At 37.4% G+C, this 15772-nt stretch overlaps 1 protein-coding gene across 5 annotated transcripts in view; it reads right to left on the bottom strand.

Annotated features, from left to right (window-relative positions):
• ctnnal1 (catenin (cadherin-associated protein), alpha-like 1) overlaps positions 1-15772 on the bottom strand; it is a 56875-nt gene that overhangs the window by 26114 nt on the left and 14989 nt on the right. For 2 of the 5 annotated variants that reach the window (XM_055058951.1, XM_055058952.1), the window contains exon 1: positions 5983-7217. The exons of the other annotated variants lie outside the window; for them this stretch is intronic. In XM_055058951.1, the coding sequence (XP_054914926.1) occupies positions 5983-7056 (1074 nt within the window). In that variant the 5' untranslated portion in view covers positions 7057-7217. Of the gene's footprint in view, positions 1-5982; positions 7218-15772 lie in introns of those variants that run through there. 5 annotated transcript variants of the gene reach the window in all.

Here is a 15772-nt window from a genome sequence, read left to right as displayed (position 1 = left end):
ATGTCCTTTTGGCAACACGCATCAGCTACAAATAGATAAAGGCAGACATTAAATATTTATTGGCTGCGTCTTCTTCTCTCCAGCTGTTGTTATTGAGTGTATGCGTGGGTGTGTGTATGTTATAAATCATTTAGTTCTTTAGGAGGTGGGTGGTCCTTTTAATTGGCACACGACTGTAGGTGGTACACGAGGGGAATCGGTGACAACAAATTATCTGTACAGAACAACACATTTAAAAGACTGGTCCTTGTTGAACCCCGATATGTCTGGAGCAACTTCTTGAGTTGTCATGGTCTTAAAGAGTCGAAACGTACCTACTCAATAAGACTTTTATACATCCCATGTTGTTCAAACTAAGTTTCAGAGAATCAACAGAGATTTCTTGAATGTATGTATTGTTGTGCGCCATCAATCAGGACTGTATGATGGTCAAATTATTTTAATCTAGTTAAAACCATTGATTGCAAGTTACAGTCATGACTTATCAGAAGAGCACCACCTACTGACCGATTGACAGCAAAGCTCTCAGATGTGTGAAGAAAAAGTTCTTCCCATGAACTAAACCTACCAGACTTTATACTAAGACACAGTTTGAACAAACATTAACTTACCAGGTCCTAAACATATTTGGTAAAAAGGTTAAGTATAGCAATAACTAATATGCTAAAAAAACAAAACAAACAAGTGCTTTTAAAGTAGCCCTATAAATGTATGTAGCTGGAAATAATTGATATATTGTTTACTTAGATCATTCATCATGGTGCACGTTTCTTCTTAGTCAATTTGAAGTGTGCAGATATCGGCATGTCAGGTTGAAGCTGTAAAAAAGATTTCACATAAATGTGGCTTTCTTTGTCTGAATGGCAGAATGTTGTCACTTCACAGACTGGTAAAATAATTTTCAGGGCATAGCTCATGTCAGCAAAGGACTTGCAAATCAATTCCTTGTTAAGATACCACCTTTTCTTCCGATAACTCTATTATCACTGCATTCTACCCACAGTATCTTCTTTATATAGACTGTTGGTGTCAGGCAGGGTACAAAGGGCACCAATGGGCTTATGTTTAAGAGAGAAAGAAAGCGACTGAAAAACCTGCTGTACTTCACCATTTTCATGCTCTTTTTGTCTAAAAACAGAAGTTGTTATATGTCAAACAGCTTTTTATGCTTTTAGTTCTACCGTCTGTGGCAACATGACAACATTTCCTAAAGTGCACATTAGACTCTTCTTTTAATTAAGTAATATTTTACGATGTCTTTTGCATCTTCCGTTTTTGAATTACTTTTCACTGCAAGGCATGAATTTTTAACAACTTGGGCACAAAAACATATATTCTAGGTGCTGGTTCCCATCTCCAGCAGACATGGAAAGAGAAAAAGGAAACACATTGACATATTCAAAGGATGGAAGGATGTTTGAGTATTCCACAAAAATGGAATACCCCATCAAGAAACATAATTGTACTAACATTCTAAGCAAAAGAAAGGCCTGGAGGCTTTCCTCCAATATAAATAAAGGAATGATGTTGAATTGACCTGTTTGAGTCCTGGATGCATTTATTCAATCATGCATGCATGCTTGAAGGCAGAAAAGGAATGTGAAATTTGGGATGTATAAGGGAAGAAGGAGGAAAAATAAAGTGAGGAGAGGCAATAAAAAGAAAAAGTTAAACCAAGAGACAACTGAGCACCAATTTCTCTTTAAGGAAAAGTTATTGAACTATAGTGGTCCTCTTCCACTGTGACTAATGCCCACTAATATGCATGTTTTAGATTATTTTAGATATGTCTCTGCAATAGGTTGTTGTAATGAATATGAGCTCAAATTTAACTCTCCACATATATCTTCATTCACTTCCCAAAAGTACAACCTGCATGAGGATGTGATTTGCAAGGGCTTTTACATAATGTCTTTTATGTAAAACAACCATGATTTGATAGACAGAACCTAACCAGTGGAGGGGAAATAAAGCAGTAAAAAGAGGCAAGAAAGTTTTCCAAAGGGAGGACAGAGAGCAGAAAGCAAGCATTCTGGGATCACCTCCGTTATGAGATTAGTAGGTTTGGTACATTTACTGGGCCAGGCAAACAGGAACAGAGCCGGGTGGAGAAAACATAATATTGATACAGTGCCATGACACTGGGGAAGGCTTTTTGTGTTTGAGCATTCATCAGTGGAACTTTGTGGAAAGGTGAAAAGTGCACATTCCTTTTACATATGTCAGTGTGGGAAAAAAAAAAAAACTTTACAATCATCTCAGTTAAGATGTTAAGTTCTGAAAACCATAACATTTTTAAGTTAAGTTAAAAATGCTAAGTTTTTTTACTTAACTTAAACTGAACTCACAGCACAGCACCTACTCTGGGTTTTGTTCAGCACAGAGGGGTGCTGAACTGAAACCATTTAGTCATGGTTTGAACCTTTTAGAAACTTAAAACTATTTTTTAGCAACCAAACATTGGCAACACAATCACATTTATAACAATAAGACTGCAAATTGATGAACATGATGCATGATTTATGTTCAAAAGTTTAAAACTGTGAAAGGTTTGTACTGAAAAAAATAAAAATAAAACGTGTTATAAACTTTGCTGCCTCATGCTTCTGTGGCAATTTAACCAAGGTTTTCAACTTTTCAAATTTAGACTTAAAACTTTTATTTCAACCCCATTTTCTACTAACCTTCACAATCTCTCCATCTCCTTTGGTATTCAACCAGTCAATATCAAACAATTGAGCTCTCATCTCTTTGTTGTGCATAAAAAGGAAGACAATTACAAGGCTATAAGAAAAAACCTCAATGTGCCTCACTGTGAATAATACGCTAACCAATTCCACCCACTGGTTAGCAGGAAATTTAGGCCAGTACCTCAAGGACACAGTGACTGACTATAAATCTGAGGGTAACAAAAGGTGGAAACATTTGTGGCTGCCTCCCATGGCTACAGATTCAGTTTCACTGAATGGCCATGGTAAGAGAAAGTTCGATGTTATCGGAATCACCCTGTCCCCGTCGCCCAGTTTTATTTGCCGCTGTTCTCATTCTTAATTTTTAATTCAAGCATAATTTGTGAGCAGACTTTTCTCCTCTGTTGACATAGTCGTTGCATGTGTCATTTGAGAACTGCAAAGAATCCCTCTTCTAACAAGAGGTGGCTAGAAAAAAAAAAACAACACAAAACTGCGTTAGTTCGAACAAGCTGAACCGAGAGGCCCACTGGGACTTTTATTAAACACACATTGTAGATGTTCATTACAATAATTGCTTGTTTGGTGAGTCCTGTGTTGGCCTGCTTGCTTGTCTCATTTGTTTCACTTATTGCCGTTAAGCTCTACTTGGCTCACAGACAGAATCAACGGGTAAAGCGACGGGAGCTGTATATTTCAAGAGCAGAAAGACTAAATCTGAAGTAAAACACTAAAGAAATGGAAGAATATCCTCAGATGTGAGAATGAGGGAATGTCAAGCAAAGTAACATTACTCCATCTAACCTGACAAGATCACAAATTGTTTTGTCCTAGTTGAATCTATACCAGGAAAATACCAAGATATCATTTGTAGATGAAAAATGACAGCTTTCAGCAATTTCCAGTTCTCCTGACTCACAGCAACTAAAGTAATATTTTAAAGTTTAGAGAAAAATCCGCAAGTCAAGGCTTAACAAAAACAAAAACTAGAGCCATAGTTTGTTTTTTTGTTTTTTTTGTTTGTAGATAACATTTTGCAGCAGCAGAACAAGGTTTGGAAAATAAATCATTGAGCTCAAAAGAATAACATGCCAAATGTAACGCCTTGATCATGCTTGTTGAAAAGCCCAAATTTGCAGTTAGGTTTTTCCAGAAAAATCTTTTTTTGTGTGTGCTTCATAAGAAAAGAAAAAAAAAATCCCTGCTTGTCATTGTAGACAAGCAGTGAATCACTTAGTTAAATAGAAAAGAAAATATTTTCAGATATTATTTCAGCCTGTTACAACACAAAGGGATCATTGTTGCACCCCAAAGAAAAACGTTTCAGAAAATTAACAGTGAAGTTAAATTTAAGGCATTTAACAAATGGTAAGTAACATGAACAAAAAGAAAAAGAACAAGATGTTTTAAATGTTTGTCTCAACCATGTGGGTTTGTCCAAAAAGGTTCCCAGACAGTATTAGCATCTCTTTATCTGAGCCGTGGCATCCTTGACAAAAAGCCAAGATTCTGTTTAGCCCTTATTCATGCAATGAGATACATGACTCGCTGTTCACCAGGGGCCATGTGTGTGGGAAGCAAAACAAAACGCGCAAGGAAATCTGCTCTGAACATGCACTTTAATAAGAGAGTAAATTCCCAGCAAATTGGCTGCAAGGAGAATGGAGTTCAATCTTGTGCTGGTCGATAGCCAGACTCTGGAATATAAGGAGATGAAAAGGGGGGGAAATCATGTTGGTGAGAGCAGATGTGATAATGTGAAATAAGGAGAGGATTAAAAAAAAGAAAAAAAAGAGGACACTGTGCTTCTACTGAATGCCTCTCTCTACTTTGTTTTGTTTCTGTATCACTGAATTGTTTGCTTCTTTTCTAACTTTCTGGAAACTTCTCCCTCCTCCTCACTATGCATTCGAGGGTCCAAGTTCACCCACAAAGCTAAGCTGCTGCAGTATAGTACAGTGTGATACAGCAGCAGCTTGCAGTATTTGAGATGCATTCTTCAGGGAGCAGGGTAAAACCCTGCATAGAAGAGAGTAGAAATATATAAAACCAACATTACCTCATCTTTCAAAAATGTATAGCAGGCCTTCAAGCTCTTTCATTCTAATTTTAGCTGCAAAATGCACTGCAGATGCTGACAACAAACTGAGAAATTAACCCAAATGAGCAAAGCCACTTTTCTGGAGACCACTTGGTAATTATCATTTTAAAAAAAGCTTTAGTACAACTTACCAAGCCAGCAGCCAATTAAAACGAATATTCTGCTGCGATAAGTCGTGTCCTCAAATTAAGGAAGTGCTCATTTATGCCCTTTCAGTTACCCATAAACAATGGAAAGAGTTGCTGAGTCTGAAAAAGTTTACAGGGAACCGTGTTACATTAAGCTACAAAACTGCATCTCATTGTCGCTCCAAATGAAACCACATCCATGTGTCACATGTCCAGTCACGTGTGCTCATCTCTGGAAGTGAAACCAATGTGTCAATAAGTTCATTTGAGATTAGTCTGAAATAATACTGAGCTGCTTCAGACATTTGAGATTAGTCTGAAATAATATATATATATATATATATATATATATATATATATATATATATACATATTTTTGTATATATATATACACATCGATAGATCTACATCGATGTAGATCTATGGACAGATCTATCCATAAATCTATATATAGATTGATCTATGTATGAATGATGCATCAATATGTAGATATCATTGTATCTACATATTTATATATATCTATAGATATAGATAGATATCTATATAGATATCTATCTATATCTATAGATATATATCGATCTATATATTGACCTATACAGATCTATATCTATAGATCTATCCACATAGATCTATATATAGATATCTATATGAATAGATATCTACATATAGAGGGATCTATATAGATCCATTTATTTATATGAGTACCATGAGTACTGATGTTCTGGCTTTTCAATATAATCTAAAGCATCCAATTAACAACATCATTATCTCTTTTTTCAACTCCGGCGAATCACTCAACCCACACGTGGCCCCACCCCGCTGACTTCCCGTTATGTCTTTGCTCTGAAAGTACTTTCTTCAACAGATCTGTCTGATATTTGAGTTTCGCATTTAGTTTGCGATTTATGTCAAACATCTCATCAAGTTGTCTCATTAAATATTTCTGTAGTTCGATACTTTCTGATTCAGATTCCTTAGATCTGGCCTGACAGGTACACTTTGCTTGACGTGTTGTGGAAATCACAGTGTGCTTGGAAGAACACTGGTTTTCCAAGGAATCTACCTGTTCACTGTCTTTTGGCGGTACTGAATCATCTTGCCGTTCGAAATGTTCAGCGAAGAAATTAAGGTCAATGTGAGCTTCTGATTCAGGTAACACTTTCCAAAATGTGTTCTTTCCGCTGCTGGGCAAAGCTTCCTGATAACCTGTTTTTTCCAGCAGAGGACCGTTATTGACGCCACTATTTCCTGTCAAAAACATCATATCTATGGAAGCGTCTGACTCGGGGAAAGATTTCCATAATAGTGGCGTCTTCTTGATGCGCTTCGTCTTTGATGTCTGTTTTGCCCCTTTTTGATCCACTTTCCTCTGTGATTTGGAGGTGGATTTCTTTTTGGTGACCAGCTGTGTTGTAGAAATCACAGGTTCTTCTATACAACACTCCTTTTTCAAGGAATCTTCCTGATCACCTTCGTCAGGCAGAGAAGTGTCCTGCATATTAACGTTTTGAGTGCAAGACGTTAAGCATTGTTCCTTCTCCTGCAGTACGGAGGTCGATTCCTGTTTGGTGTCAATTGAAGTGTCTTGCAGTCCAGTATCTTCAGCTGAAATCGTTAGGGCATGTTTCTCCAGCCAGATCTTAAACGGTATCTTTTTCTTCTTGTTGCGCCTCATCGTTGGTGGCTGTTCCTTAGACTTAGAGGGCTGTTCTTTCTCTGTTATACCGATTATCTCCTGCACTCCAGCGATGGACTCTTCTTCACTGACCAGTGGGTCATTCTGCTTTTCAATATTTTCTGCAGAAATCTTTTGGTCAATGGGGATGTGTTCCTCCGACCAGGTTTCAAATGTTACCTGGTTCTTCTCATTGGACCCATTCTCAGGTGTCAGTCTGTTCCCTTTCTGACCTACTGTCTCCAGTGCTTTGGCAATTGATTCATTTTCAATCACCAGGGAAGAGTCTTGCTGTTCGATATTTTCAGCAGAAGTCTTCAGCTCCTCAGGTGCGTGCAGCTCCCACCAGACTGCAAATGACATCTTCTTCTTCTTGCGCTTTGGTGGCTTGGGTGGCTGTACTTCCCTTTCGACAATGTTGTCGGATGCAACTTCTTCGACTTTAGGCTGGTTGGACTGCATTGTGACCTTTGCTTGTTTCAGGTTCTAAGATAAACACTTCTCTAGAAACTCAGTAAAGATTTAACGTTAAGTTTGATGTCAATCTCCAAATGAAATGTGCACCAAACAAAGTTGACAATCTTACTGTGAACTGCTAAATAAATTCTCAAGTGAAACGTATCAACAACGGCTGCTAACAGGTTGTGATGAAAGGGGATTGATGTGTCGAGCTTATATAATCGCTGGTGATGTCAGAATTCCGCTTTTGGAATTATATTGTGATGTCACGGTTTCACTCAATATTCTGAGCAGCAGAAGTCTTGACTGATGTTTTTTTTTATTAACACAGCAAATATGCGCACAACCAGACTGCAGAAAGCGTCAGTGAGCTTTTAAGCTGTCACTGGTTGCTATAGGTATCCACCATTAACTTGTTGTCTTGACATTGGTTAGCATGTTGTCAGCATAGCTACATAGACTACTATAACTGTTCAAAACTGAGTGATAAAATATGTTATGCTGCCCAGCGGCGCTTTATAGGGGAGGAAAGTTAGGACAATTCGAAGAGCCTCTGACCAACAGGGGGCCCTCCACAATTTTTTTTTTTTTTCATAAAAATTAAATAAAATGGGGCCCTGTCAATTACAAAATTAATCATATTGTGTTTTCTCAAACTGTTTTTAATCAGTAAAAATTTAATGTTACCACTCCCAGACCAAAAAGCACTGAACCCTCCACTGAATCTGCATGAAATGGTTTGTTCCTGCTTAGCGTGCTTGACAGTGACGATGTTTAGCAACAAGGAGAAGACAAGAACGACTATGGCGGTTATTTTGCTACTGAAAAAAATTAGATAAGAGAGAAAAAGAACTGGGTCCTCACTGTGTGAGATTATCAACCATTCAACACAGTTAGCTTAGCTACAGACTACTGTTTGCCTCCATTTCACTAGCATTTAATAAATTAAGGAAAGAAATTACCAAGATATTCATAAATTTAACTTACCCTTTTAACACGTTTAACAAGTGTCTACATATTCATATTCTAACATTTTCTGGCTCATTTCTCTCACTGTAGCTATACCTAAAATATATTGAGCTACATTTTAATTCCTAATTTTTGAGATGATGGCTTTCATTTCCTTAAAGCAATTCTGCTCAAAGAAAAGGCAAAGACTTGATTGAACACTACAAACACTATTGACTGTTGTTTGTCTATGGCATTGAATCTCCAGTTTGCTTTTTCATATTTATAATGTTATCTTATGTGTCAGTCTGACCGGTGGCTTACTGAGCCATTTTCCTTTGTCTGGGTCTGGACCGTGTTCATGTTATTGTAATCAGTGAGGAAGTGGGGAACATGTGACAAAAAGACTACAAATTAGACAACGAGCACATGACATGAACTTTAGCCCACTCGCTCATGTAGGCCAACAGACATGCAACCAATGAGACAGACAAGCATGTGTGGACACTGATGCAGACAGACAGCGAGGTGGGGGTGTAATGAGGCTTTCTGATACACAGGCAGGCAAACGGGAAGGAAAAACACTCAGAGTAGATCTGAGCAGAATACAGGGGAAGCAGTTGAGTTTGGATTCCTATCAGACTGTACCCCTCACTGGATATGCATGAGAAAAGGGCAGTGCTTGGCCTTCCAGCTTGAGTTCAGCAATCACAGCTGACATTTGAATATGTGGAAGGGCGAACAGACTCCACGGCAAACATGAGCTGGAAAGGGTTGACTGAGAATAATAACTAGCTGCTTCCGAGGGTGCAAAATCAACTACTCGGGAAGGACAAGAGACACAGAAGTATCATTTCTCCTCATCGAGTGCGTGTGGCATTTTACTTAAGAATGGAAGAAGAACTGCTTCCTGCTGCAAATTTATTTACTGATGATTCCCCAATTCTTTCTTACTGTTATTAAAAGTCCCAACCTTATGGCCAAATAAAGTCAATCTACAAAAAAAAAAAAAACAATTTCTCACCCAAAATGAGTGTCTAAGTAAATCTTTACAAGCGTGTATGATGCTTTTCAGTCATTTTCTGGCAACAAATAAGAGAAGCAGGTTATTCATGTTACCAGAAAATCAGCCTAATGCTGGAGCCAAAAGACATTTTACACACTAACCTTTGATCTGCAGCAGACTTCTTGAAAATATAATGAAATGAGATGAGAACCAGGTTCACTATGAGTAAAACCTATAACTAAAACTATCATCAAATCTGTAGTTAAGCATTTCCCTTTGAAAAGCACACGATGTTCAAAACAAACAAGAGTTGATTTCTCCCAGATGCAGGCACAACACACAATGAAGGCTTGTTTTGAGACAATGACGTGACGGCGGTACGCAGGTCTGAGATCTGGCTACATTTAAGTCTCAATAGGAAAGCAAAAGGAAAATTACAGGATGCCTGTACCTGAAGAAGTAGCAGCAGAAAGTGAAAATAGATTTGTAGTAAATAACCCACTATGTCTGTTGCTTTAGTGTGAATCTAACTCAAGAACCCAGTTGGTATAAAAAAAATACACCAACTGACAAATGTTTTAACAATTAACAATGTGCTAATATGTTTTTAGGCTTTTTGGATGTCTTCCGCGGAGTTTAGCAAGAGACAATGATCCTATATGACAAGATAATAGTCAAATTTACAATTCCATCATGTGGCGGTGACTATAATTCTCACTTTTAATTTTCTGAGCAGCACATAAAGTTTCAGACACAAAAATGTCCGGTGAATGTTCACACATATGGAGCCCGGGCAAGGTCCCAAAAATTTATGTAAAGTCCTCATTACAAGGCCACACAGCCTGGTCAGTAGAAATTTTCTTGGCTTAGCTCCAACAACCAGATATGCAAATAGGATTTTTTTTCTTTTTTTTTTTTGAAACTTCTGTTTTCAGGAGCTCAAGTTCATAGCAACTATTTATGTTGTTTACAGAGAAAACCTCTATGTTGGCTGCATGAGATGCTGGACTTGTATTCAGAGAACATTAAAAACAAGTTTTAAAATGTCCTTGCTTCGTGCGTCCAAACGGCAAGATGATCATATGAATAAAAAGCTGCAAGGAAAAGCCTCAGAAACACACTGCTTGCATTCACAAGAACACAATATGTCTTTTCATGAGTGTCTGCTCACGTAATTCTCTGGATAGAAGGTAGGAGGGAGACAGTGAGATAGAGAGAGACAAAGAGGAAGTCAAGGAAGGGGTCAGCAAGCAGAAGTAAGATGTATCTTCAGCACAAAGAAAAATGCTGGGTCAGATTCACTTTCACTATATTAACTATTCAGGTTCTATTTCTTAAGCTAACCAGAGAATGGAGCCTACATTTATGCATAAATGCATAGCAATCCAGGTTCTCTGTATTTGATAAAAACATATATATGGTTGACATTATTCTAATGTTTTATCTCTTTAAATTCTAATAATTATGTTTTTCTGTATGAGTAACACTTAAATCCCATTTTTTTGCAATATATTCCATTATATTTAACCATTTAGTTTGTCTGCATTCAATAAACCAAAATTATCTTCACATCACAACAAAAAGACATTGTTCTGTCTTGACTTTCCATTACAGATGAGTCATATTATGCTAGTTAACAATCACTATCATGTCATTTTTGTGATTATGCTAAACAACATCCATTTTTCTTTTCAAAATGAAGTGTCCATACATGTAAAGAGACACCAGCACCTTCAGAAAAAATTAGTTTGATTGTATCTTGATAGAAGGAGTCATGATCTTCAAGAAATTCTTTTAGGATAAAAAAAAAAAAAAAAAAACCATTTTATAGGTAACATAGATAAAAATGTACTGAAACAGTACACGAGCTTATGAGACCACCGGCAGTATGTTGCTTTTTGACACCTGGGTTCTGCCAGGACATGAGCGTCTCCATGGTAAGCAACACTTTCAGGAAGCTTGAACTCCACCATTTTACAAAGTTCCCTGTTGTCAAATTGCACCAGGAAGTACAAGCTACAGTTGGCCAGGACTCATGCTACTATTGCTGATTCATTTTATATGTGGGTTCTTATACTCTTTGACTGACTTTAATTGGGTACTTTGAGTCTCCAACTCGGTATAAGTGTGGACAAATAAAAACTGGAGTTTGGATTTCCAGACTTTCTACATTTATCCAAGATAAAAGATATAAGGAGTTTATGAAGAACAGACTTTCTAAATGTATTTATATTTAGAAGATTCCACATCACAAACTTTGTCCTGATCATTATTTATGTTGTTTTTAGTCTCACTGATGCGCTCCTTCAGAAATGAAAAACTGGTTATTTCACGTAATTATTTGTAAATTAGGTTTGACTGACATAAGCTCAGAGATTTATAAACTTACCAAGTTCTGACAAACTGAAACACATTTTGGATTAATATTGCGGTAGACATTCTCCAGTCAGAGCGTCAGCTTTCTCATTAAATCTGGAGTGACATCTAACACTTCGGTTCTCTGATGAAATCCTTCCTTACATGACTAAGCAGGACAGTTTGTGAGATCTGCTGGTTCTTTTTCCTGTTCCAGTTTTTAATCACACCACCAAAGAGCGCTGAACACTGCTCCACTGTGCGTCTCATTGTTTGTGTGTTAACAAATTCAGATTTCGGGCAAATTGGGATGAGTAACAACAGTCCTTTGGAGAAGACCGCGAGGATTCAGTAGACAAAGTACTTGCATGATTACATTAATCAAGAAGACTATTGGTGCTTTTGATGCAGATAATATGCAGAAATAAAATCAAAAGTATGGATTTGTAAATTCAAAAAAAGTTCAAGTTTGAAAATAAACCCTCATTCAGTCCGATAAATATTTCTCTGGTGCTTCTTGTGCAGCAGAGGAACACAGAAATTTTAGAGTCAATTAGTTCTGGCGGCACGCACTGAGGCAGATAAGACAGGACAAAATAACAACAAAATAGATTTCAAGGTTGGCACAGAGAAGACAAACCAATAAACTCCTCTCAAATCTCCCAAGAAACCATTCGCTGTCAAATGAACAGCTAAAATCCCACTTATTGTCGGGTTTTAAAGCTTGGCATCAACTCTCCATGCTCTGCCACAGTTGGAGAGCCCAGAGTTGCCCTGAAACCTCCCAGGAATAAGAATTCAAATAATCGGATGGAAGCGTGGCCAAGGGATTTTAGATTACATGTTTGAGATTGTTGCAATAAAGAAGTTTTTTGTTTTTCTTCTCTGAGGCTGTGCAAGAAAACTGGCTTAACGTTTGTCTGCCAGCGTTTGGTAGTGTTCCTGTTCCAGAAGGAAAGCGGAGAGGCCTTGTTGCTACCTGCGACTCTATCACTGCTGTCTAAAAATAAGGGGAAATCTATCAAGTCTTAGAGGGGACCTAGCTCTTCAAAACTGCCCAAAGTCACTCTGACCTGAGTTTGTGACAGTCTGCAGTGACGAGATTTATCAGACTGAACATGAATAAAGCCTTTGTGTATCTTCACTTTGAAATACTGTAAGGCTTCATAGTCATAGGTTTGGAAAGCTTACCTGATTTTCAAGCAAATGCATTTCTACATAGCTAAGTAAATCTAGAAGCTGTTCAACCACGGTGACCTGATCGTGCACTCACTGATGATCACACATGATCCTTACTGAAAGCAGAGCACTGCTACAGTGTAATCAGTCAGGCCGATATGAGGAGCAGGAAGCTTACAGGAAGCAGAAACAGATAAGCAAGAACGACAAACCTGGAGGGAAAAACAGACGGGCAGCTGCGATAGAGCGATAGGCAGGTAAAAAAAAGAGTGGACACACAATAAATAAAGAAAGATGGCAGACATCTGAGACTGACAATAACGCAAAACATGTTTAACATAGAAATACAACAAAGCAAGTCTTTATCAGAAATCTGGATTCATGTAACAACTTTTCATGAAAGATTAGAACTGGACGAAATGCGAATGTCAGAATAAACATGACCTGAAATTCCTACGTCTTTGCTGAAAAGTAACCAAACACAAAACGGCTGAAGATCAAATGTTTCTTTGCCATTCAGGCTAAAAATGAAATATTCTAAAATCTGACTGTGGTTATCATATTAACAGTCCATTTTTTCTTCTGGAATCAATTGTTAAACACATGAGAGTGCAGTGAATGCTATGCATTTCAAGCAAGGTTAAAAAAGCCAAATATAGGTTTTTACATAAGTCAGTCAAAATGGGAATTGGTAGGGCTCACCTCAAAGAAAATTTTCAGTTCCATCAGTAAAACGAAGCCTGACCCAGTTTCACCCAAGCATGACAGATGACCTTACATTTGACTTTACATCACCTACACAGCTGAGTTCATGGTAGGCTCAACGATCTCAAGGTTCCCCAGTTGAGTGGCTGACAAATAACCACAAATTATCACCTCTCGAGGCTCATTTTGTTTGGATGTTTTGTCATGAGAGGATTGTTTACATATATGAAATGTTGTAAAGTCTTTCTTGCTGGAAACAGCCTTGCAAACCTTTCAAGATTGATTGCCAGCAGCATATTCTGCCTCATAAAGATATTAAGATAAAAATATTAGGGCTAGATATAAATACTTGTAGAACCGGGTAATGACCAGTATCAATATGCTTGTTTCAACATTTTTTTCCAGTAAACAGTCAAACTATAAATCACAGTTCCTGCACTTGTTCAAAATTTAAGCTGAAAGTTTGTTTTCTTATTGCTTATTAATGAAATCCGAGCAGTAAACAGACAGCTTTGGATGTAAGCTATTTTGTTCTTCCAAGAAGAAATATTAAAGGCATCTCTGTCAGAGTCAGCAGGGCAATGGAGATAAAATGCAACTCGTTTGAAAATGTACACTCCATGCTGTCACACATCCTTCAAATAATGACCTCATTCTTTGATAGAAGAATCGTTTCCCCTGTCATCATTTTCACTGCATGACAGTTACCATTGTAGCTGTTTAATCTCTCAAGAAAATGCAACAAAAGCAAAAAGGCACCATCAAAGATATTAAATGTGACATTTGCAATGTAATCTTTCGCTTCTACTAAGCTACTCATATGTAACTCAATAACCTAGTTATGGGTCTCAATGGCCCAGTTTCAGACTGTACTTCCGATCAGGGATCAAACCGATGTGGGTTCAACAGGGCCTTTGTGTAACAAGAACCTTTGGAATTAATAAATAATAAATCTCTCAAGTCTCAAGGTTAGAACCACTCTGTTTATCTGAGATGGGAATGCACAAAAAGTCAAACATGAAAAAAAAGTTTATCATTTCAATCAGTTTTACCTTGTAAAATTGAAAGAAACAAGGAGAGGTAGGTAAATGAAAAGATTAAAACAAGCTGCAGCAAATCCCTCCTAAAGCTTTGGACATTGCAACCAAAAAGTGACCTTGGGGCATATTTTTAACATTGTTCTTACAGTCCTATTACACTCCAGATCTTGAATAGTCCCCACTACATTTTACTTTGTGAGAAACAGTGTGGTTTCTGGTGAGATGTGGTTGTATTTTCCTCTCAGCTTCTCAATCATCTCAGAGTGATGAGTACCTGTGTGACCTTCACACGCACACACGCACACACATACAAAAAAAACAACCCCAATCAAGTCAATTAACTATGTAACATCAAAGCATTAACCGCTTTGTTCGTAACTGAATTGTTCCAAAGAAGTATCCTGGGGACAATGACGAGATAGAAAAAATATATATATAAAGAGAGTCAGAGCGACACCAATACTGATGCCACACATCAGTAAAAACTGGGTTAAAGCTTTTGCAGCAGAGGCATCTTTAAAAAGCTGAAAGTGTGGTTAACCTGCCTGCTGTTGCCAAAACAAAATTCCAATTGTTTTGTATTTGATAAAAGTCTGCTAAAATGAGACAAATCCAACAAAGACAAAAATTGAAACCTCAAAAAGATGAAATAGCATAATTTTGCTGGAATCCCATGTTTTCTGCTGTAAATCTTGCTCTCTCTTATAGCCCAAAACACTTGCTTTTAAATAGCTCCTTCAGTGTCTTTGCACAGTCACACTTCATGTTTAGACATCATAGTGCTACTGAAAATCACTAACATCGACCCTTTCTGACTCAATAACAACTTCTACCTGACAACAGTTGCTGTCGACATGTTAAACCTTAAGATCAGAGCCAAGAAGAAAATCAGCATCAACTTTATTGGTCAAGATTATGCACAAAACAAGAGGCAATATATATACTTTTTAACATGAATATGATTGTTAGTTATGTATATCCACTGTTATTACCGTGTTGAATTAGTAAAACTATGCTGTGATGATGACCAGCAGAGTAGCTGTGATTTCTTATGCAAACAACATACATAAATCATTTTCACCTCCTTAAAATCCTCAGCTATTTTCCTCCATGCTGAGTCATATTTAACAACTGGCTGATTTTGTAAATGTATCAACAGAACAACTACAAAATCCTGATATCAGCCATAAAAACCTCCCATCAGTCATCATGATGGGTAATTACAAGCAATCTACAAGTAATAGTGTGCAGTGAAACAGCGTTTTGAACGCAGCCAAAGGAAGTTGACAGATTCAATCACAGATTGAATGGTCTGCAGGGAAAAAAGTGACACTTAAAAAACTCAATGGGTTTTCTTTAAACAAATATCTTCCTGTTGATTGAAAAAGCAGAAAGATGTAGGAGATTCAATTTTGTTTGCAGCACATTTATTGAGGGAAAACACTTATTAGAGATATTTTAGAAGGTTCACTTAGAAGTCCTCCTC

Source organism: Poeciliopsis prolifica, unplaced genomic scaffold (assembly GCF_027474105.1).
Source record: "Poeciliopsis prolifica strain line A6 unplaced genomic scaffold, Auburn_PproV2 SCAFFOLD052, whole genome shotgun sequence".
NCBI lineage: Eukaryota > Metazoa > Chordata > Actinopteri > Cyprinodontiformes > Poeciliidae > Poeciliopsis > Poeciliopsis prolifica.
Note: the sequence above shows the minus strand (reverse complement) of the source record. Positions and strands in the feature narration are given on the sequence as shown.